General features: G+C 42.5%; 1 protein-coding gene across 4 annotated transcripts in view; it reads right to left on the bottom strand.

The window, feature by feature from the left end:
• The window catches only part of STX1A (syntaxin 1A), a 105,980-nt gene that overhangs the window by 12,584 nt on the left and 67,576 nt on the right, over positions 1-25,820 (bottom strand). For all 4 annotated transcript variants that reach the window (XM_069946301.1, XM_069946303.1, XM_069946304.1 and 1 more), the window contains exon 4: positions 1,604-1,678. In XM_069946301.1, coding sequence (XP_069802402.1) covers positions 1,604-1,678 — 75 coding nt within the window. The remainder of the gene's footprint in view (positions 1-1,603; positions 1,679-25,820) is intronic.

Raw genomic sequence — 25,820 nt, 5'->3', positions numbered from 1 at the left:
GGTGCCACTATTTGTTGCGTTTGTATCATGTTAATATATGGAACCGATATTTCTTATTCTCTCCGTTTCAGAGGTGGGACTAGAACTAGACATTTTGCCAGTACTACACACACATTTCCTTTCCCATTCTTTTCTGGCCAATCATAATACATACTCCTCTTTGCTATGCCATGTCATACTGCTAGTAAACGTGCACTGAACAGGTTGGCACTGTGCTGGGGGATGATTTACACAGTACTATAGATAGCATGTGAGGGGAGAAGGTGCTAGTGATGCACTGGCTTTGCAAGCAGAAATGAAATCAATAACAGCAGCATAACAAGGAAGGGGTTACACTGAGCACAGAACTTCTGCTGCTGCTGACAAGCTAAAGGGATGGGTAAGGGTAAGATCATTCTACAACACTGTAAACATACAGCGGTAAGTGCACTGCTAATAGCAAAAAGCACAGCTGCCTAAAACGTTATGGGTGGTCAGAGATGACTGGGAAGCCTTTATGTTTCAAGAACATTCTGAATCATCTTCAGCAGGATGAATGGTTCATCTTTCTCTCTCTCTCTCTCTCTCTCTCTCTGTTGCACAGAACACATGCTCGCCCTCACTTTCTATATTCTGTGCTGTTTACTCTGTCAATTACTAGAGACAGAATTTCCCTAACGACAGGAAGTGGATAACAGATTGCAAGGAAGTGAGACATAAAGTGGTTAAGATTTTAGAGCTATATTTCTCAGGTAAGTAAAGTATGTTACAAATATGTTAGGAATTTAAAGAGAAGTTACTTAATATAACAGCGGTCATTTATGGCCCTATTCCACGGGATGATTATCGTTCGCATAATCGTTAACGGTCGTCTTGTAGTCACTATTGCGTTCTTTGCTACTGTGAACGTCCGAACGACGTCTTATTCAATGCGAACGATTGGCGAACGAGCAACGATAAAAATAGGTCCAGGTCTTATTAAACGATCAACGATTTCTCGTTTGTCGTTTAATCGTTAACTGCTATTCAACCGAAGGATTATCGTTTAGATCTGAACGATGTAACGATAATTTAAACGATAATCGTCACCCGTGGAATAGGGCCCTTACGTTTTAGGTTTCCCTCGCTAATTTTTACCATGGTAGAGTATGCTACATGTTTTACAGATTACATAAATAAATACTTAGACATACCACATTGTTCCTAGCTCAGAGTATTGTGTATTCTCCGCTATGTATGTACATGCACCATTGTGGACAGTGATCAGTGGGTGCAAAGTTACCACAAGGGTCACACACACAATTGGTACCTTGCTATCATAAATTATTGAGTAACTAATGAGTTTTGAGATTTTTCATGTCTTTTGACTATAACAAATAATTCTATTTCACAGCTAACTGGTCGATGTGCTGGAAGTTTTTTCTGTCTATAAAAACTATCGAAAATAAATACCTTTCAATAATAAAATCCTGCAATTTTGATTCACCTTTCCTAACACTGTGGGCTATTTCACTAGGACACTGGGGTATATATCAGGTGTTTTCTTTCTTATATGTAGAGTGCACAGCACCGAAGCTGCTGGACAAGAGGGCTGTTTAGTAGATGAGAGGTGGTGAGCACTCACTCTTCAGCTTGGAGCGGACCTTGTTGGCTGTCTTTTTGATATCCGACATCAGCTCTTCCAACTCTGCCTTGGTTTCTGTGGAGAGAATCAGCAGGGTGAGAATAGGTGATGACAAGCAGCAGCTGTCCTATTATATACAGGAAGCAATAGCAGCAAGACACAGGGAGAGAGTGCTGATAGACCGACACAGGAGGGCGGCTCAAACGTGACATTAACACATTACTATATTGCAGAGTAAGCTAGAGAACGTTATTTTTGTACAAGCACTTAAACATCATTAGTTTCGCATTCTATGAAAAGATCTTATCTGAAGGTCGGCCCATATTTTTTTTTTAACTTTTCCAAATTCTCTCTCTCCCAAAAATTGTAAGAGTTACCCAAATGTCTATCTGGTAACCGTATCCCTGGATAACCTGTCAGGATGCTTTACTTGTTGAGTAAGAAACCAATGGACACATTTTTTCCTATGAAGCCGTATTTCCCTTACATTAGACTTAGTGTTCATACTACTGTCAGCGGTTCACTTTTCCGTACAGTGACTCCTTTAGTAGATCTGACCCATGGAATTGCACAGTATGTAGTCCTACTGTAGTCCTTACTGCTGTCACTAACAGAAGTGGTTATGTAAATAAACAAAAAATATTTTAATAAAAGTTATAAAACAAAGTAATATACAGTAACTTTATTGAAGCAATGTATTAGAAAAAATAATATTATTTTAGTCTGTGGAATACCCCTTTAAGTTTAGTTCATCACACATGGAAGCAGAAATATTTCCTGGCCATTAGACACAGTGCTGATGGATATTTTCTCTTACTTTATATCTTCCATCTATCACTTATACATGGGTTCACAGCACTAGGGAGTCCTGGAAAACATGGATACATATTTTCATGGCAGATCTAGGGCTGCATCCAGCTTCTCCAGGCACCGGGAGGCACGCACAAACCTGAACATTTGTCAAGTTAATTCATCACTAGTTGTAACCAATAATAACACTTAAAGGACAACTCCCACGGAAAAATTTTTTTTTGGCTTATTTAACACACATTACAAAGTTATATTACTTTGTAATGTGGTAAAATACCAGGTCTGGCCCCCTTCCCCCACTTTCGGACCCCCGACTCCCCCCCCCCCCCCCCTGATTGGCTGAGCTTGCTGGAAGCCATGTAATGTGATCCAGCCAATGAAAAGGCTGTCGCTGCGCAAGCGCACTGGCAGCCTTTTCTCTCCCATGGACCCAGAAGTAAGAGACATCGCTGGACAGCGGACGCAGGTGACGGTGAGGCGCACGGCGGGCGAATGGAGTGGCGATCGTCACCGGAGGGATGGTGAGTATGGTGTCTGTGGTTTTTTTTGGGGGGGGGGGTCCTGCCGGAGTTGTCCTTTAAGGATGCTATATTACATAGATATCAGAATTAGTAAATCTAATGTTGATGGATATTAGGAATTTTAGCTATGCTGTAGTGTGTGTGTGTATGTGTGTGTTGGGGGGGGGGGGGGGTCAATACTGAACTGTTTATATGATAAACCAATTAGTTTTATTTCATTACACCATACATTTTGCACAAACGACTCTCATGGGGGCCTTCCTGGCTCAGTCATTTGTTTTAAGGTAAAATGCAATAATCTTGATAGATTGGAACGTAATAGACCTACAATGCAAAAAACCACAATGCAAAAATAAAACCTGAATCTGTTTCCTATAGAGAACTGCTCCACTTCTACACTAGAGTAAATATCAAGAATTAGGACACAGCTAATCTCCACTTTGCTGCCATCTCCCATTAATAATTAGAAAGGGAACTGAAAAAGTTGTGGGTAAAGGAGTCACATGTAGAAAACCACATTTTTAGATCAAGGTGGCTTCACAATCAACTGATCGCTGCAGATCGAGCTTCTGAAACCCCTGCCAGACAGACAACACTGCTGGGAAATTGTTTAATTACATGGTGACCCTCCAGAGGGACTCCTTGTGAACAGATTTATCAAAATTTTCAGGTTCCGCATCAGAAATGGATGCCACTCTAGGGCTGCCAGGAAAACGCAGGCCATAGGCTGTATCCATGTTTTCCAGGACTTTCTAGGGTGGCATAACATTGCCAAACCCAACCATTTTGACAGATCGGATACTAGTCCTGAACCCTTTTCTCTTTGACCACCACCAAACCTTGCAGCAAAAAAGAGTAATTTAAAGGTTCCCCCCCTCCCCAATTTTTCTTTGCATTGATTTGGTTTGCATTGCACTGTTGAAGCATCTTCATTATCTCTCTCTGTTCTTCTCTGCCCAGAGCTGTGGAGATGAGCAAACAGTCACATTCGGGTTGCTAGGATGTGCACTGGTTGTTAGGATGTGTATCCCTAACAACCAGACTATGAGTCAAAACTGGATTGTCACGGTATGGACAAGATAAATTTAGGTAGAAAACCCTGTGTACAACATGCACTCTACAGATTTATCTGCTACTTACTTACAGTTAAACAACAACTTTGTTTTCCTCACAATTATCACAATTATCTATATTTTCTATTGATAATTTGCTAACAGGCCTCACTACATCTTTTGCAGTTACCGCCAAACAAAAAAGCCACAAATAAGTTATTTTCAATATTTAGAGGAATTTAAATGGTAATGTAAAATGCCTCTTTTTTCACTTATCATCCCCTACAAAAAAAAAAAAAAAAAAAAAAAAAAAAAGGAAACACAATCTGTCTTTAAAGATGCACTACCAGTAGTAAAGATGAGCGAACCTGGAGCATGCTCCAGTCCATCCGAACCTGAACTTTCAGCATTTGATTGGCGGTGGCTGCTGAAGTTGGATAAAACCCTAAGGCTATGTGGAAAACATGGATATAGTCATTGGCTGTATTCATGTTTTCCAGACAACCTTAGAGCTTTATCCAAGTTCAGCAGCCACCGCTAATCAAATGCCGATCGTTTGGGTTCGGATAGACTCGAACCCAAACCCGGTTCACTCATCTCTAGCTACCAGTTAACTGAGAAAAATTCAGAAAATGCTGCCAGTTAAAGACTATAGAGAGGGGAGTGGAATGAGGACTTAACTGCAAAGACAAACATACGTACACAGGGCTGCAGCTCGTAGTGAGTGTTAAATCTCACCCCAGTGCTGGATTTACAGCTTATACTGTTTAGCACTGCACTGTAATGTCCTCCATGCTGCTGATTTTAATGGTGTGCTACAAAGATATAAGGAAGCAGAATGCCCTCTTTTGTGTGTGTGTGTGTGTGTGTGTGTGCGCAATGTATGGGAAACCTTATAGAGGCTAGCCTTAACCCACTAGCACAGGGACCAGTGACAGAGATGGAGTCAGTAGAGGGAAAACTATTTATATGATGTAGTGCTGCTTCTCATGTACATAGGAATAACAACGTATACCTTTAATTCAAGCAAGGGTAACACTAGATGCACAATATTTTACCTGAACTTTACCTTGTAGCCATTAAAGTAAATTTGCATTGACTGCCACTCACCCAAACCACCAGTACCATTTTCTAGCTGTCATCACACGATGTCCGGGCCGGCCTTTCTCCGGGGGCGGTATTATGACAAAAAACAAGTTTTATTCTGGTGGTGCGGTGAGGCAGGGTCTCAATGAGGTGAGGCCTAGAGCATCTGTGCCCTAGGCCTGCAGTGCCTCACTGGCTCTCTTCTTTTTTTAGTGCACCCCTGGGCTGGATGAAGGCAGGGAGAGAGGCGCTGCCGGCCTAGGATACAAATGCTCTAGGCCCAACCTCAGTGACACCCTGCCTCGCCGTGCCACCATAATAAAACGTGTCACAATACTGGCCCTAGGAGAAAGGCAGACCCTGGGGCTGGTCAGATTTGCTTTAAATCTTGTCCGCACCAAATTGTAATTGTATCTCTTCTAAGACCCTCCTATTTCTCTAAAATCAGCCTTCATAAAGACAAGTGTCGCACCTTCCATTATTTAAAAAAATAGATATTTAATTTAGTAGAAAATCTACTGTACTCTTTGGATCATTGATTAGTCACATGCAGAAACGTGTCCTACTGCCCTCAATGGGCATCAAAAATCCTGGTACCCAGCCCATTCCTGTATATCATTGCTTACTAACTACTGCTGGTAGTAGCCAGTGAATGGCCTGAGAATACATACTACAATAAAAGGCTGGCAACAGTGCTTTTTTTTCTTATCCTGGTCCCTACGTTTTTATGAATATTGCTGACTAAAGCCAATATTTACTATACAAACAGAGAATATCATTGCTCAGTACAATGTGACCCAATAAATGTGCACCACAGTATACAGGAGCTTTTTTGCTTTATGTATGTTTCTAATATTAGTGAAAATCTACATTGCAGGTGCTCTGACTGGTTGTTGGCATCCAAACTGTTTATTTTTTTTATCTTTATTATTGGATACATATTGTTCAGTAATATTTTACTTCTGATATCCCAGATACAGACGGTAGAAAGAAGGTCTAATACTAAAAAATTACCATGTTTCTGAAAACCAATTAAATCAAGCATTGCATTTGACATGTCGCAGAAGGTGCTCAGACCTCAACCAATCAGTAGAACAAGTAGAGAGAGAAACGCACTTTGGCATGACTAAGGGTCCTATTACACTGAGCGATTTTTAATGATTACCGATTAACGATCGCAAACGAGATTGTTTATCGTTAACCTGAAATCGTTCACCATATTACACAGAATGATAATCGTTAGTTACGATCATTATTGCAATCGTTACTATGATCATTTATTCCTTCTGATCCCAGAAAAACGATGGGCAATGTGCTATTACACTGAACGATTAGTGAAAAAATGCGAAACTTGAGCAAACAAATGTGGAATTACAGCGAACGAATCAACGATCAACGACATACAAACGATTTTTCAATCATTGTCTGCAATTACACAGATCGATTATCGTTTAAATTAGAACGATTTAACAATTTTTCGCACGATAATCGTCCCGTGTAATAGGGCCCTAACTTACAGTCATTGGTCTTGGTCATTTGACAAAGAGCTTGAAGAGAACAAGTTCCGGCCTCTCATTCTCCTGATTGGCTGGGGTCTAAATGCTCAGACCCTGACCAATAAATTCTTTTGTTATGTCTCTATAACATATACAAGTATATGTTAGTATAAGTTAGTATAAGCATAATATATAAGTTTATCTTTTGGTGACAGTGGCCATTTAAAAATGGCAACATGTTTACAAAGCATTTAGATGTGCTTTACATGAGGAAGCAACTGTCAAATCTTTATTGAGATGGTACTACACCCCCTCCCGATTATATCTGATATACCCTAATACATCAGGCCTTTGTTAAAGAGGTTGTGGAAAATGAGGCACTCTTTTACATGGAAAAGTTTTGTCAGTAAAAAAGGAAGCTATTTTGCCTAATAAAGCCTATTACAGAGTTTCTTATCCTCGCTAATACAATTGATTTCTGCAAAATTGTTTGAAATGACAGTAAAATTTAATTATATTGTCCAGTATAAAAAACAGGGTTTTCCAGAAACAGCCCCACTTCTCCATTAACTAAGTTTTTTCTTTTGCAATATATCCATAAAATGTAATTCTACAGTATGTACATCTCATGGACAACAGTGGTGTTGTTTCTGAAAAAAGAGTAAACCATTTCTCAATGAATGAATCCCTTTAAAATGGTTATAAAAGATTTTGTTTAAAAAAAATAAAAAAACACACATGGCTACTCTCTTCCAGGGACACTACCACACTTGTATGCAGTAGGACATCCCAGCAGTCTATTCACAACATAGTACTGTGTTTTAGAAAGTTGCTGTCATGAATGTGCCTGGGATGAACTCCGTGCGCCCCTCAGCTCGTGCTGCGCGGCTGAGATGGCGCTGATATTCAGTGTTTTGTGTGTCTTGTGCAGTACCTGAACCCTGTCTGAACACTGGTCTATTTCTAGTATTGTGTTCAGCCCCACCCGTCTGCTTTGTGTTCTGGCTATGAAGGAGTTACACTGCTGCCAGTTCTGATCCGCAGGTGATTCTGTTTGGAACCAGGAGCCTTGTCCAATAGGGGGCTGGAACTGTCTCCTGGTTCCCCATAAGTATTTGGCTGATATTGAGCTTGTCTCTGCCTGGTTCTGCTATTCTTGCTCTGTTTATTCTGACCTTTTTGCCTGTATTTCTGACCATTCCTGCTAGCTGCCTGCCCGATTGTTGTGACCCGGAGTGTGGACTACTCTTTATTGTGTTTTGTCTGTCTGTCTTGTCTTTGTGTCCCTCCAAGCCAGTAAAGGGACCGCCCCCAAGTTGCCCGCCGCCATCTTAGGGCGGATAGCGGCAAGCAGGTAGGGACAGTGGGCGGGGTTCAGCGTCAGGGCTCACTGTCTTGTATTGTCCTGCTGTCCGGTTCCTGACAGTTGCAGTGTTTTTCTAATCTCATTCAGTCCCTCAGTCTTGGATTGGTTAGACCACCTAGGCCCCATGAGTTGAAACCTGTAAGACATAACTGCATAAACGCCATGCGGCTCTTTAGTATGGAACTAGCCAAGGTGCTGTCATCTAGACCCTATGAAGAACACAGCTTTCTATATAAGGCATGTGATGGAGCATATCATTATCATATCACTGATGTAGCAGTCATTCACATTACCAGGAAAAATTCTGTATTTCTACATAATACATTAAAGGTATCAACAAGGTTTTCAACACACAAATAGGAGTTCTGTTATTACTCTGCACTAGAAATGAGTGCTACTTTAGCACGCTTGAGTCTGATCATTCGGCATTTGAATAATGGTGGCTTAAGAAGTTGGATGCATCCCTAGGGAGTCGAGGAAAACATGGATACAGCCTATGGCTGTATCAATGTTTTCCAGGACTCCCTAGGGCTGCATTCAACTTCTTCAACAATATTTAAATGCTGAATGATCGGACTCGAGTATGCTCAAGTAGCACTCATTTCTACTCTATAGTATGGCTAAGTGCCTGAGGCCTTACTGAAAGGGACCTGTTTTAGGGTTATTCAGATTGTTTTTTTTTAGCCCAGGGTTTTTACATTACGAGTCGATTGTTAAGAAAACTATTGTATAGGTACAAAGGTTTTAAAAAGTCATGGGCTATGAAGCAGATAGAAAGGGACAGAACTCGGCTAAATATATTACTGGACCATTCCTCTTTGTAGTGCAGGACGTGAAGCCTTTGACCTGCTTTAGACTATGCAGATTAGTGGCTGAAAAGTTACATATTGTACTTACACCCATGGTTGTACAGTTCTTGCTCTCTGAGTCACGCTGCATTTTACGACTAGAGAGGCATAATTATCTGCAAACATTCTAGTATCCACAATACTGCCCCGGCCATTTCCAAGAATAAAGCATCAAAGATATGAGAAGGCTTAGAAACAGATAATGACATTGAGACAGGAAAAAAGATTATGCAAAAAAAAAGCGGTGGACACAAAGCTGATGGTTAGCGGAAGAAGAAATGAAGAAAGGCAGACACGTACTGAGAAAGCAAGAAGAGAAACCTAGAAGAGATGTGTGCGTTATTCTTGGTGTGTAATGCAGTTGACAACGGTTCCAGAATGTTAAATAATTGAGTGCTTTGCCACTTTCATAAAGCTCTGCACACCCCGCTATCACCCTGCTTTATAATAAATATTCTAGTAAGCCACAATTGTTCAGTTCACTACAATGTTCTTAGTCTCAAAGAGTAAGAAATGACAGTCTAAGGGTCCGTTTACACACACAGATTATCTGACAGATATCTGCCAGATTGTTGCAGCCAAAACCAGAAATGGATTTGAAAAAAGAGAACTCTCAGCCTTTCCTTTATGACCTGTTCCCTGTTTATAGTCCATACCTGGTTTTGGCTGCAAAAATCAGATAATCAGATAATCTGTGTGTGTAACGGACCCTCAGCCAGGGATGTCAAACTCAAGCCCACCAGCTGATGCAAAACTACAAGCAGGGCCGTTTCTAGGGGCGGGTGAGCCGGGCCACCGCACGGGGCGCCCACAGCTAGGGGGCGCCCTGCGGCATCTGACAGTACCCGGCCCGCAGCCCCTGCATCCTCAGGACTGGCCAGGGTATCTGGAATCTAAGTTCCAAAACCCCCGGCCAGAGAGACCTTTAGCTGTGCGTACAGCACGCACAGCTAAAGGAAACAGCAGCCGGGGCAGAGACACAGGGGCTTCCTGTGCAGGTGGCTGTGTATGACAGGTGGCTGCCTGCACCGGAAGCCAGAAGAGGACGGACATACCAAGAAGAAGAGCTGGAGGCTGCAGGGTGACAGGTGAGTATCTGGTGGGGGAATCCTGCACAGAGGGAGTCCCAGATATGTCCCAATAATCCCCCCCCCCCCCCGCGCGCGATAAGCCCTGTCCCAGTGATAAGCCCCGCCCCCCAAAGTTTACATGTCATCCACCTCTCCCAGCATCCTGTATGTCAGTGTAATAGAGGTCTCCCAGCATTCTGTATGTCAGTGTAATGGAGGTCACCCAGCTTTCCCAGTATCCTGTATGTCAATGTAAAGGAGGTCACCCAGCTTTCCCAGTATCCTGTATGTCAGTGTATAATGGAGGTCATACAGCTTTCCCAGCATCCTGTATGTCAATGTAATGGAGGTCACCCAGCTTTCCCAGTATCCTGTATGTCAGTGTAATGGAGGTCACCCAGCTTTCCCAGTATCCTGTAGGTCAGTGTATAATGGAGGTCATACAGCTTTCCCAGCATCCTGTATGTCAGTGTAATTTAGGTCACACAGCTTTCCCAGCATCCTGTATGTCAGTGTATAATGGAGGTCACCAGCTTTCCCAGCATACAGTTTGGGACCTTATAAGTGGGGAAAGGGGAAGGAAGTTGCTGGAAGTGCGGAGCCTAAGATGTCTGTCTGGCAGGTCCTAAAGAAACCGTCATGGAGGCCGGGCCGGAAAAGGGACCCGTCAGATCAAAGAAGACGTCACCTGTGAGTCACTGTATAATGATTTTGTATTCAGTGGAACATTATTTGGCAGGGGTGCAACACTGTTCTATGCCGCAACACACACACTGCTTCTTTCTAATAACCCGAATCTTGATAAAAGCCCTCCTTCCTTCCCCAGGGCTAAACTGAGTGAGGTGGGGGGGTGGGGGGGTGGGGGAGGGAGAGCGCTTTCATCAAGATTCGCCCTGTTGCCGAAATGACCTAGAAACTGCCCTGACTACAAGTCCCATCATGCCTGGACAGCTTAAGCTTTAGCTTTGGCTGTCCAGGCATGATGGGAATTGTAGTTTTAAAACAGCTGGAGGGCCTGAGTTTGACACGTCTAGTCTAAGCTGTGATGCTGCTTCAAGACGCAGGAAGGAAGCCAACTTCTACTAAAAAGGTATGCTACAGTTTATGTTAGCTTAGGTTTACACTGTCTAAGTCAGTAGTGTCAAGCTCGTGACTGTCCAGCTGTTGCAAAACTACAATTCCATTCATGTCTGCATTAGCGTGATGGGAATTGTACCTTAGGGCTGCAGGTTCGACACCTGTGGTTTACGTATTGGTGGACTGGATGGGTAAATCTAAGCAATTGTTTTACCATATTTTTGCTCCCACTGTCAGTTCTGGGCATCTTCAATACAGCTGGCAAAACAGATAATGAAGTGTAGCACTACATTGATACACACAACTTAAAGGGGATTTTAATGGCCTGATTTGGCACCCTGGCTGATCAACTTGACACCTGCACAATACAAAGAATATGGCGGGAAGCAAAGGGCCCCATTCACTGTTTAGTGGGAGTTAAAGTGGCATTCCAGTTTTTTTTATCCCTGCTGCAAACATGCACATATACTTACCAATCAGGACCCCTTCTGCCATGAGGTGAAATGAGTTTATTGCTCAGGGCGGCAGCTTTGCAGAGCCGCAGATTTTAGTGGCTATAAATCCTACAGTCTGCTACACACCACTGACACAGTCATAATGCATTGATTCTGGTACATGTCAGGGGCTTTTATTCTTGAAGAAGCAATAGATTTAAGAAATTGTACCCAATGGTCCCAATGCTAAGTCCCCAGACATTTTTGAGGTATCACCACTTGTTGCTGTTCTCTTGAATGGATGGTAAGGCACGGAGCACCCCAATGGGAAATTAGCCCAGTGTCAGGAATGTGCAGTGAGCCTGGTGTGAACTGGGCCTGTTTTTGCATTTATGTGATACACCCGCTTGCTTCTCAGCTTCCTGGCAATGCAGGAGTTAGTGATCACTGCTAGACCTGATTGCTTCAGTTGAGCAGTATCTGTGATTGACACATGCCTCTGCCTTTCTGGAACCTTGAGGATCAGAGTGCAGGTCCAATGAAGATCCATACCGTGCTCTTGATCCTCATAAAAGAAAGCAGAGTCAGTCCTTCTCTGCTGGCTATTAATGTTCATACCCTGATCCCAGCTCCTCCTGTCTATTCCTGCGATCCCCGTTCCTAATTCCTCTCCTTGCTCGACTTGTTACCTGACCTCCCGCTTGACCTTTGACTATCCGATTGTTTCCTGATTTTGTACTGCGTTGCCCGTTTGGTTCTGACTTGGCTTGTTGACTTCCCTTTATTGTGTTTGTCTGTCTGTCTTGTTCTTTGTTACACTTATTTAGTATAGGGAACGTCTTCGTGGTTGTCCGCGGTTGCCTAGGGCCGATTGAGGCAAGTAAGTAGGGACAGTAGGTGGGTTCAGACTCAGGGCCCACTGTCTCATTTTGTCCCTACCTCCCTTGTCCTTACACCCAGAGAGTCAGGGTTTGCAGTAAACAGCTTGATTTTATACAGAAGAAATTTCGGGTGTAAAACAGTAAGGACAACAGTATGATCCATGATCAAAGGTACCCTTACTCCTTGGCACTACACCACTTGATCCTGGGGATATAGCAACCATTATATTAGCCCTGTGTCATAGGCCCAGCGATTAGCTGATGAAGAGGCAAATGTTTACTTGTTGGCTGATCGCATCTATTAAATAGGTTTAAAGACCATCATTCATCGGCCACACATCTCCCTGTGTAATAGAGGATGTGCAGCCATGAATGATAGAATTAAAGGGTGGCAGATGATAAGCAGACTCCTTAAACAAGCACTGACCCTTTAACACACGTCTGCCCATATAATACTTCCCTTATACTGACTGGTAACAACTTCCATTTTTACACACAAATATTCTCCTGTAAACTAAACATTGTGGCATTACAATTCAAAATACAAAGAATATGTAGCTTGTAAAACTTTATTTGGATAAAACTGGACAACCCCTTTAAGCAAAGCCCATGTCATGTCCTGTCTAAATACAATCTTCTTTGTGCACTCAGTCACTTCAGTACAGTGTTTTTGCAATGCATTAGCCTTGAAAAATGTCTCCAGTTCTGACAACCTCCAAATGCATTTTCATATGTATGTATAACCGATGATCTAACAACTCCTTTTATTAGCTTCACTGAAAGATTTAGCAGTCCTCTGAGAATAAAAGCTGCAGAGCTTCTTCTCCTTGTCACCTTTTTCAAAGTCCTTTCAGCCAGCCAGACATGTCTTGGCTCAGCAACATTTCAAGGCCTGCAGATCATCCCTCAGAGAGATGACGCTGCGTGGCCCAGCGGCAGTGCGTGGGTAGTATTGTAGCAGCTGGGTGCCTATTCAGTAATGTCGGGCCTCCCGCAGTGAGTCACAACCTCCCCGTGACATGCTCAGCAGCTGCCACCTGTACAAAGTCATGATTCACAGACACACACAAAGCCCTCACCACCAACTAGCATAGGGAACACCCACCCCCAGCCTTGACACCGCACACTCTCCCTCCCCTAGTGAATGTACACTCATCCCTTTGCCTGGCTTATAGAATCCTCTTCTGGCATTTCCTTGCTTGCATTTAGGATAAAAAAAAAATATGTTTTGATGTCTCGTAAGAGAAATAAACAGAAACTGTTCCGTCAGAGATAATCCTGAAGCAAGCGGAGAAGCGGGGTGACAGAAATGTGTGCTTTATAGTCACGCAGCAACAGATGCATAAGGGGCAAGAGTTATCTATAGTGTTATAAGAAACATGCGTGCAAGGAGAGAGGAAAATGGCAAAAAATGGGCTAAGTTTGTCTAATCGGCATGTTAGGCATGCAGGCGTAAATGTGCATCACCAATCATTTGCATTTAAAAACTGAATGTAATGCATTTGAAGCATTTCAAAACTTCTCTAAAGAACATGCCCATGCTAAAAAGTTTCAAGAGGTCAATAAAAAAATTGTGGGTCATTTTTTTCTTAAAAACTTCCCTCCGGAACCTTATTTAGTTTTTTAACATACTTAAAGGTTTTAATCATGTCCCCCCTTTCCCTTCTTTCCTTCAGACTATACAGATTGAAATCCTTAAGTCTTTCCTGATATGGTTTAACCCTGACACCCTCCACCATTTTTGTACCCCGTCTTTGGATCCGTTCTATTTTATCAATGTCCTTTTTTAGGTGAGGTCTCCAGAACTGGACACAGTATTCCAGATGTGGCCTCACCAGAGCTCTATGCAGTGGGATCCCAATCTCCCTCTTCCTTCTGGTTATAACTGTAGCTGGTGACTCAGAGGATTCATTCTCCCCATGTGGATTATTTTAGATTTGGAAAGTTTCCATAGTTTGGACCACTTATCTAGTAAAGCTAAATCATTTTCCATATTACTGACACCTCCAGGAATATCAACCCTATTGCACTCTGTGTCATCAGCAAACAGACAAACCTTACCTACCAAACCTTCTCCTATGTCACTTACACACATATTAAAAAGAATAGGACCCAGAACAGACCCTTGTGGCACACCACTTGTAACCAGTCTCTGCTTGGAATATACACCATTAACAACAACCCTCTGATATCTATGCTTCAGCCAACCAAAAATGCACTGAACTATCCAGGGACTAAGTCCAATTTTCTCTAACTACTCTATTGGTCCTTATGAGGAACTGTATCAAAGCCTTTGCTGAAGTCCAGATAGGCGATATCTACAGCATGACCTTTATTTAACACTTGTGCGACATACTCAAATAAATCAATGAGATTAGTCTGACATGATCGGCCCTCAGTAAAGCCATGCTGATTTGTATACATCAAATTGTTTATTTGTAGGTGATTCATTATCTTCTTTTTTAGAAGCGTTTTCATAATTTTCACTACTACAGATGTTAAAGGACAAGTGCCATGAAAACCTTTTTCCCAGTAATTGAAGCACATTACAAAGTTATATAACTCTGTAACGTGCTTCAATCACCTATCTGCCTCCCTTCCCTGTCTTTTCCCCCCTCCACCCCCCACCAGGAAGTGTCCTGACTCACGCAGACCTAATTACTGTCGTCACCGTCACCAGGCAGCTCCTTCTTGTGAGGATGAGTCATCAGCAGGAGGGCTGCTCTAGGTCCTGTTACAGCAGACCCCCCTCCCCAGTCCAAGTGATGGCTTGCAGTTGTTCAGCCAATGGGAGCTGAGCAAGCTGAGTCACCTGACAAGGCAGGGGAGGGGGGAGGCTAGTGTAACAGGAGAAGGAGCTGAGAGAAGAGCTTGGTGACTGTGGAGGGGGGAAAAGACAGGGAAGGGAGGCAGATAGGTGATTGAAGCATATTACAGAGTTATATAACTTTGCAATGTGCTTCAATTACTGGGAAAAAGTTTTTCATGGCACTTGTCCTTTAAGCTCACTGGCCTGTAGTTACTGCGCTCTTCTCTACTCCCCTTCTTGTGGATGGGTATAACATTGGCCATTCTCCAATCATCAGGAACATCTCCCATTAGCAGGGATTGATTATACAAATCTGCCAGGGGGGCAGCAATCACAGATCCGAGTTCTTTAACCCCTTAACGACAAAGGGCGTATAGGTACGCCCTATTGCCGGTAAGGGCGTTCAGAGCGGGGCCGCACGGTGACCCCGCTCTGAACCGCGGCGGTCCCGGGTGCCGCTTGTAGCCCGGGACCGTAGGTATTAGCGGGCATGGTCCGATCGCCGTGCCCGCTAATACAGTAATCAGATGCAGCTGTCAAACATGACAGCTGCATCCGATTACCGGATCCAGCGTCTCCCTGGTGTCTAGTGGCGGAGATCGCTCATCCGGGATGTTATCCCGGAGGAGCGATCTCAGTTTCTGAAGCCGGCCGGGGACTGCTCCAAGATGGCGCCGTCCCCGACTCAGCACTCGTTTACTTCCAGCTGCAGCAGCCGAAAGCAAACGAGTGCCGATCTCATGGATCTCTGCAGCATATCTATGCTGCAGAGATCTCAATGAGAGATCAAAGTGTATATACTAGAAGTCCCCTGGGGGGCTTCTAGTATATGTGTAAAAAAAAAATATATAGTGTTGTTGTGAATAAAAAGCCCCCTCCCCTAATAAAAGTCTGAATCACCCCCCTTTTCCCAGGTTATAAATAAAAGTAAACAAATAAATAAATAAACACGTTTGGTATCGCCGCGTGCATAATCGCCCGAACTATTAATTAATCACATTCCTGATCTCGTACGGTGAACGGCGTAAGCGCAAAAAAATCCCAAAGTGCAAAATTGCGCATTTTTGGTCGCATCAAATCCAGAAAAATTGTAATAAAAAGCGATCAAAAAGTCGTATATGCGCAATCAAGGTACCGATAGAAAGAACACATCATGGCGCAAAGAATGACACCTGACACAGCCCCATAGACCAAAGGATAAAAGCGCTATAAGCCTGGGAATGGAGCGGTTTTAAGTGACGTATATTTGTTGACAATGGTTTGAATTTTTTACAGGCCATCAGATACAATATAAGTTATACATGTTACATATCGTTTTAATCGTAACGACTTGAGGAACGTGCATAACAAGTCAATTTTACCCCAGGGCGAATGGCGTAAAAACACATTTCCCCCAAATAAACAAAATGCGTTTTGTTTTTCAATTTCACCACACTTTGAATTTTTTTCTGGTTTCGCAGTGTACTTTATGCAAAAATTTAGCCTGTCATTGCAAAGTGCAATTAGTGACGCAAAAAATAAGGGCTCATGTGGGTTTCTAGGTGGAAAAATGCAAGTGCTATGACCTTTGATGCACAAGGAGGAAATAACGAAAACGCAAAAATCGAAATTGGCTCTGTCCTTAAGGGGTTAAGAACCCTGGGGTGAACGCCATTGGGACCCATTGCCTTACAATCTAGTCAGTAAAAGTCCTACTGCATGGAGCGATTATCTGCCAAATCAGGTAGACATCTCTTTGTGTAATAGAAACAGTGATCAGCCGAGGAGCATGCAAACACTTGCTGCTAATTGCTGTTTAATTGCAACATGTTTAAAAATAGTCTTCTGTCGGCTGCACATTGCTCCATGTAATTGGAGATGTGCAGACTTCAGCTGACTAGAGCAAGGGCCAAACAGACATTATAGCCGTCAGTGCTTGCTTACAGCGTGAGTCTGGGCTTTAGTCAGCCAGCTTTATTGTCCTTCCATATGCTTTCTAAGGTATACTCCTTCCCATATATTACTGGCTAGAGAGTCCAGTAAACAGGAACAGGAAGTCTGTAACTAAACAACAAACTTACTCAAAGTTTGGCCACATGCAAAAAAATATATAAATAATGATCAGTGTCTTCTCATATGCATGAAGTTTATTATGCTACTACAGCACCAATACTGAACAAAAACAAAAAAACCCTAAATATATTTAGCAAAAAAGTCTTTATTGAATAACATGTATAAAAGCATTATTAAAAAGAGAGAAAACAAAACATTAAAAATGCAGTGGAGAGAAGAAAAAAGTACCAGGGTAGGTATCCTGGCGCTGCCAAAAATTCCTTCACAACGAGTAGAGTATAAAACATAAAATGGCTGATTTATTGGATAAGATCAGTAAAAATGTACATAAAATAAGTAATTATGCATTTCGGGAGTTGCATCTCCCTTCATCAGATTGCATGTATGCCATGTGCCAAACAGCTTGTTTATATGAGCTGAAAAAAGGCGCCAGTCCCGCCTAGGGGGCGGGGCTAAGCAATAGTAAACAGTGAGCCATAGTAACATAATGCATCAGAAGGTCCGAGGTATGGATGGACCAAAAGGACAAAGAATGTGGTTTACAATATAAAGCATGAGTTGTTAGACATGTATTCTTTCATAAACAGGCAGGAAAAGGGGGTTTGAAAAATAAATAAATAAATGAATGAATGAATGTTTATAGCAGTAACATTGTAACCAAGTCCTGAGCAGCTGCAGGCTCCTGCTGGCCAACGGAGAGAGTGAGCGTCCAGTATCCTAGTAACAGAAGGTGGGCCCTGAGTGATGTGCCCAGAGGCATACCTGGCGCCTGGCTCATATAAACTAGCTGTTTGGCACATGGTATACATGCAATCTGATGAAGGGAGATGCAACTCCTGAAACGTGTAATTGCTTATTTTATGTACATTTTTACTGATTTTATCCAATAAATCAGCTATTTTATGTTTTATACTCCACTCGTTGTGAAGGAATTTTTGGCAGAGCCGGGATACCTACCTAGGTCCTCATTTCTCCACTGCATGAAACCACGGGTCCCGACACTGGGAGCATCTCGTTTCCCGGATCCTTTGGCCGGCAGCCATCATCCGATGCTACGAGTTACCCAAAAGTGGGGTGATACGCATAAAACCCAAGGGGCTAAAAGATGAGAATCCACCTATACTTTTATTTCACACATTTTCATGTAACAGGATTACAGGTGCGATCCTCCTGGCTCATGTTTTCCTCTTGTCTTATTTCAAAAATTAAAAATAGAACAGTGGCTATCCTAGAGGGTCTCCCTGATGAAGGCAACAAAACGCGCGTCAGGTTGGTGGCGTCCCTGAGGCTGCTCATGGTAAAACTATATGCTGGATCCCAATCTAGTGTGGCGTATGGGATGTTTATGGATAACTTGAGGAGACTTACACTAGACATAAAACGTACAGTTAGCACTAATTTCATGCACTAGCACTTTATAATGCGAACTATGTACTGAGCCGGTCAGATGTTACATGTTATTATACTTGATTTGTCCGCTTATATTGTTTGGTTCTGGGACGGCAGCTTGCATGATTATGTATTACAAGTCATCCCCTCCGGGACAGCCACTGTTCTATTTTTAATGTTTGGTTTTCTTTCTTTTTAATAATGCTTTTATATATGTAATTCAATAAAGACTTTTTTTGCTATATAAATTAATTTTTTTTCTTAGTTTTCTTTTGTACTAAACAACAAAGCAGACAATATGCATCAAAAGAATAAGGAAAACATGAAAAACCTCAGAGTGGTCTGCAACACACATTTCTTGCTTGGACGGTGAATCAGAAACAAGAAGTTACATATTTTTGATCAATGAAGTGATTACACAAAAGTGTGCGCTTGTCAGGACTATATCTTTGCGTAGCCTGGTGCGCCCCTCGGCTCGTGCTGTGCAGCCGAAAAGGTGCTGATTCTCTTGAGTTTGTTCTGTTTCTGTTTTTTGTTTTTCATTAGTCTGAACACTGGTTTATTTTGTCTGCTCACTTGATTTCATGGACACACCCGACTTCACCTGCTGAGTTCTGTCTTGCCAATTCATGGTTAATCTTTTATTTTGGTTCTTTCTGTGACTGGCAGGTCTTCCTGCCAGTGGATGTGTTTTGTTGTCAGGTGCCTGTGGTTGAAGATCAGGGGGATGGTCCAATTGTATTCTGGACCAGACCCCTGGCCTCCTATATTACTCTCCCAGACTGTATACTTCTGGCTGGTTATTTAGGTTTCATACCCTGGTCCCAGCTCCCCCTGTCTATTCCTGCGATCCCCATACCTAATCCCTCTGCTTGCTCAACTTTGTTACCTGACCTCTTGCTTGACTTTTTGATCTGATCTGATTGTTACCTGATTTTGTACTGCGCTGCCCATTTGGTTCTGACCTCGCTTGTTTTACTATCCACTATTGTGTTTGTTTGTCTGTCTTGTTCTGTGTGCACGTATCTAGTACAGGGAACGTCGTCGTGGTTGTCCGCGGCTGCCTAGGGCCGTTTGAGGCAATTAGGTAGGGACAGTTGGTGGGTTCAGTGTCAGGGCTCACTCTTGTGTCTTGTCCCTGCCTCCCCTTTTAGGTACAGCGACTTTTTGACACAAAAACTCAGGACCACACAGTTGATAAATCCCCCCATGTATGTGAGTTTAAGATGCTTTTTAAGCACTTTTCCTGCGTCCAAACAGACTGGCCTTTGTAATATAGGGCATGATCTAGTTAAAAGGTGAAGTGACTTCATAAGTAGAGATGAATGCAACCCAAGCACGCTGGAATCTGATTGGCATTTGAATACCGGTGGCAGAAGAAGTTGGATGAAGCCATGGAGAGTCTGGTAAAACATGGATACAGCCTATGGCCTTTTTATTGAAAACCGATCAGCAAAAATAAATGTACATAACATGTATCAAGGAATGTGACAAAATCATGAGACATCATATGTAGCATACATAATGAAAATATCTAGGATCGGTTTTGTTTTTTGATTTCTAGTAGTTGGTCCAAACTTAGATTAGACAATATGAGTATGCAACAGATTTATCAAGCGGTCTGTGTCATTTGCATCTTCTCTCTGCACTGTGGATGTGTATTCTACCCGAACAGTAGAACTGTCTGTGGGTTGTTAGTTTAATTACACTGAGTTTACCTTATATTAGTAATTAATGCAGAAACACAGGTAATTTCACTGACTTTTTCCTGCAACTGCAAATAAAACTAAAACAATTTGCAATCCGTGCCCATAATGGAACCACTGTTAGCGGTATAGTTGTAACATTATTGCCATTTTGTTTAATATCTAAAAAAAAAAACTTTGTATCATTTGTTGCATATTAGCACCATGGAATATTCAGAAAAGAAACAAATAAGCTTCAAACTCAGACTTCTCTTTATACAACATTAATACATTTACCCATAAGGGCTTTTACCCCTTCAAAGCTTAAAAAGGCACATCCTAGCAACCAAGATCTGCATATGTTAAAGCAGTGGAATAGGTCCCATGGCATCTAGTCTGCAGATGGTACCCAAGTGGAATGGATTTTAAATAATTCAAGTGGAAAATCATCGCATGAGCACTAATGATGGCAAAACCAACAGAGTATGGAAAGAAAACAATACATATTTGATAGAGAAAGATTTAAAGGAAAACGCCTGGACATTTTATTCTTTCCTAACGTGGCTCTGATATTGCTATAAAAACGGTTCAGTCTCAGGATATCTTATTCATATTTCTCTCGTTTACTTAAATGTAAATGTGAAAAAACTTAGAAAGTACTATAGAAAGTTCTATTCCAAAGAAGCTCCCAGAAATGGATGTAAATGATATATGAGTCCCTGACATATTTCCTACCAAATACGACACGGTTGTATGTGTAAAATGGTAGCATACATCAGGGCCTGAGGCGAGACAGCATATCACTGGGGAACATAGGGCTACAAGTGCCTCAAAATCCAATTATACCTTTCAAACAGAGCAGTAGGAGCAAGTCTTCTTCATCTCCAGCCTCCATATATAGAAAAACGAGCTCAGAGTATTCTGATTTAATTGGTAATAGTGACAGCCACTGACACAGCCCCAAAAAGCATGTGATCCCTCATTCAAGGCCTTTTAAGAGGAGAGTCAAGAACCAAGACCATAGACAAGTGTGACTGAGTGATAAGCGTGCATTCGCTGGGGAATAAATTACCAAACACTATGGTATTTTACAGCCATACTGAAATGCAGCAATAAATGCCTGACTTCCTAGGTGAGCAGGGCTGTCATCTCTTTTCCATTATCTGTTTTCCTCAATCCTTCCCATTATATTACAACGAAAACAATTAAGGTAAAGATTATTGCTGAGTGAACTTGACAAATTTTTCGGGTTTGGCAACGCCCTCCAAATCCAAGCTCTCCGCATTAAACTTCCAGCATGTAAAAAACATCTCATCAGACAGGGTGACAGCTAGATAAGAGCGAATTTACAGTAATAACTAAATGAAGCTCTACATTATCTCTGCACTCCACTCATCAGGCTGCTGTCTTTTAACTTACTGCCACCCTGTGCCGCTCCACCCCGGATGCTAGGAAAAGCTGGATCCAGTCCTGGGAAATTTTTTTCCCAGTTTCCCAGTACTGGATCCAACTTTTTCCAGCCCCGGGTGAGGAGTAACACAGAGCGGCAGCAGGCTTCTTTAATACTGTAAATTCGTTCATCTCTAGTGACAGTGGCAAGATGTTACAGTAACAATTGGGAAACAGGCACTGCGGGAAAGCTTTCTTTTTGGTAGTAATTGTATTTATTTGTGCTAGAAGAAAAGGATCACTAAACTACTGTTTTGAGCAGGTTCAGCCAACAATTGACCAAAGTGTATGGACATTTTTACTGTGTACTTTAGATGCACTTGACCCCAACAAGAGCCACTGAGCTCCAGCCTTTTAAGAAGCCTTCCCACAGTGCCCTGGGCCTGAGCCATTAAGTCAAGTTGTTTCCAAAGGCAGGTTGCAAAAGTTTTTGTTTTTGCTTCTTCTGCTTCCAAACTGGCTTGTATTTGATGACATCTTCTGCCCCTTCTCACTTCTGCCTGACTGCCGTTTATGGCTGAACTTGTGACCCTTGCACTGGTTAACTATGATTCCTGCAGAGACACCCTATGCACAGGATGATTAAGAATGAGAACCTGAACCGTTTTCTCATCCCTTTTGAGTTTCCCTTGAGCAGAGGTGCTCCACCACCTGGTCGTGCAGGAGACTTCAGTTGTCCACACATCAGACGGTTGAGGGCCACAGTGCAGCTCCATACTAGTGCTGCATGCCTTTTCTTCTGTCTGAGCTGAGATCTTAGAAATTTTTTTTTTTACTTTTTTTTTCTCAAAAAACAGGAAACCGAAAACAGGAAGTCCTGTGTTTCCCCAGGCCATCTGAGCGCTCACAGAGAGAAGGCAGTCATGTGATTGATGAACACATTGAGCCGTGACTCTCTGTACTGGATGGAATTCCTGTGTTTAGTCTGTTTTTTCAACCAGCACAAGTCAGAAAATCTGCCTTCTGGAGACTGGACCTGCATTTCTGGTAAGTTCAGCTTTGTTTTACAGCAGATAAAAAAAAAAAAAAAGATTGTATATTGCAAACTTGCTTTATATCACATCTACTGTTGATTTAGACTTTGAAAGTTATAACAACAGCCACACATTAAGTATATGGTACAAATCAAATTACCATCCACATGAATGCCAGGACTGAATGTTTACCACAACATTGCCAAGAGCGTCACACTGACTCTTGCCAGACAGCTCTTTTCTCACATTACATTCTGACGCAGTGTCATTCTTCATGATGTTCTGATTCATCAGACCAGGTTACCTTCTTCCATTGCTCAGTGGTTCAGTTCTTATGTGCCCATTGTAGTTGTTTTTGCCAGTGGATTTTCTGACTGGTCTCTATCTATGCACCCCACACACAGGCAGCTGCAATGCACAGTGCGTTCTGATACTTTTCTATCATAAGCATTATATATATAACTTTTTTAAGCAATTACAACTAAAGTAGCGGTATTATAACATTGGAGCAGACCAGCCTTCACCCCCGCTCAATGCATGTCCTTTATAGAGGCTTTGCGTTACATATACACCAAAGGGGCTGCCATTATTATCATTGGTCCAGATACTCCCAACGACATAATGTCTTTGTCATTATGCCAGACAGATAAACACAATTTAAAGGCCCCCATATCTTACTGTAGTTAAGTAGAAAATTAGGAAAAAAACTGAAGCCAAGAGTTTTGGTCTGTTTCGATGTAAAACAAATCCCACACACAGTTAATAGAAGGGTGTATGCGTATACCTTTTCAGTTCATGAGCAGCAGTAAGAAAACACTACTTTATTCCTGAAATGGAGTTTTTCTGTACAAGAAAAGCAATGAAACTAGCAAACCAGCTCCTTTTGTTTTCTAGCAAAACAAACAAATTATACATGGTTGCCCACACAGAAAATGTCAGCTCGCAATTCTTGCTGAAATACTTTCCAGTGGCACTTAAAAAGGTAACTTAACTAAACAAAAGCTCCACAAAGTTCTCCTTACGTCATTGAAGGGTAAGTTATTTTCTTGTCAATTGTGCAGAAGTGGGTAATTGCTATTCCTCTACTGCTGGTCACCGCAATGACCTCCAATGAGCTCGAGTAATCTCTATCCCAATGTGAATCATCACTAAAAGGTTCTACCTACATACAATCCAGGTATCTATTACATTCAGAGATATTCAGATCAATGATTCCATTATAATGTCAATAATCGGCCGACAATGCAAAGTCTGTCAACAATCTTCTATGTTTTTGTACAGGTTAAAGATTAAAACATTTCCAGCAGATGTAGTAGTTGAATGTAACCATGCCTGGGATAAACCCATATCTAGCTTAAAGGGGTAGTGCGGCGCTAAAAAATTATTCACAGAATAACACACATTACAAAGTTATACAACCTTGTTAATGTATGTTATGTCTGTGAATTGACCCCTTCCCGTGTCCCACCACCCCCGCCCGTGTACCCAGAAGTGTCGCGGCAGAGGGGGGACGGCGGCAAGGATTCGGCCGTCCGTCCAAAGATGATGTTTGGCACAAAATGGCGGACGGCCCTCGACACGGATCAGGTAATGTATAATGCACCACACACTTCCGGGTACACGGGTGGGGGGGGGTGGGACATCGGAAGGGGTCAATTCACAGACATAACATACATTAACAAGGTTGTATATATTTGTAATGTGTGTTATTCTGTGGATAATTTTTTAGCGCCGCACTACCCCTTTAAACTGTGCTCCCACTTCTCATGCAACAGAACTCCACAGAAACTGCCCTCACCAAAGGGGCCAATGATCTGCTATCTGCCAAAGCCTCAGGCCAGTACCCTGAGCTCCTTCTACTTGACCTATCCTTGGCTTTTGACACAGATGGCCCCTTCCTGGATCTCCTCTAACCTCTCCAACCACACTTTTAGTGTCTGCGAATCCCTCACCACCTTCTCTCGCCTTCTCAATGTTGGTTTCCCCCAAGGCTCTGTCCTAGGGCTTCTTCACTTCTCCATCTATACTTTTTGCCTGGCACACATTATAGAATCCCACAGTTCCAAATACCTCCTCAATAGCGATGACACTCAAATCTACTTCTACGGTGCGTATTTAAACTCTCTATCCAGGATTCCAGAGTGTTTATTGGCTATATCTTTCTTCTACTCCTCCTGGTTTCTAAAACTCAGTTTGGACAAAACAGAACTAATCATCTTTCCCCCATCTCACGCCACCCCACCATCTAATCTCTCAATTACAATCATGGCTGCACTCTGTCCCCCAAACGCTAAGTCCGCTGCCCTGGGGTCATCTTTGACTCTGCCCTGTCTTTTAAACTGCACATTTAGACCTTGACCACCTCCTGCCACCTTCACCTCAAAAACATTTCCAGAAAACGCTATTTTCTCAACTCTGACTCAACAAAACTGCTGGTACATGCTCTCATTATCTCCCGCTTGGACTACTGTAACATCCTCCTCTCTGGCCTTCCCCTCCTTTTCTGACCTCTCCTGTCACTCTGCCTCTCCACTCTGCCAATCCAACCCGTGACTGGCTCCCTGTTGCCCAATGTATTCATTTTAAATTGTTGACCATGACATACAAGGCTGTCCACAACCTGCCTGACCTGATATCCTGCTACCGTCCCTCATGCACCCTTCGATCCTCCAATAACCTCCTTTTGTGCTCCCCCTTGTTCATACCATACACAACCGCCTCCAAGATTTTGCCAGAGCTTTTGCCAGAGCTTCCATACTCTCATACTCTCAATGGAGCTTACTACCCCGACACATCTGACTCTCATCCACCACCAAGACCTTCAAAAGCAACCTGAAAAATCTCTTTAAACTAGGCTACAACCTACAATAATTCTGCATTATACTTTGACTGGTTGCAATTTACCTTCTGTCTCCCTCTGCTTACCTTGTAGATTGTAAGCCCTTGCGGGCAGGATCCTCTGTCCCTATGTACCAGTCTGCCATTTACCTTATTCATGTAACATATTTTTATTGTGTAATGTTTTGTTTGTCACCCCCTAACACTTGTATAGTGCTTTGGCATCAAGGGTGCTTTAAAAATAAAAAATAAAATAATAATATATGTCTATCTGAAGTATCTTCCTTCCTTTTACAATGCTTGTCTGATGAAAACATCTTGGTTAGATTGTGGCCATGATGTGGCAGAGGTGCAACCTCCAAGACTCCCTAGGACTGCAT

The sequence above is a fragment of the Dendropsophus ebraccatus genome, chromosome 11 (genome assembly GCF_027789765.1).
Source record: "Dendropsophus ebraccatus isolate aDenEbr1 chromosome 11, aDenEbr1.pat, whole genome shotgun sequence".
In the NCBI taxonomy this organism is placed as follows: Eukaryota; Metazoa; Chordata; class Amphibia; order Anura; family Hylidae; genus Dendropsophus; species Dendropsophus ebraccatus.
This window is presented reverse-complemented; position numbering and strand designations above follow the sequence as displayed.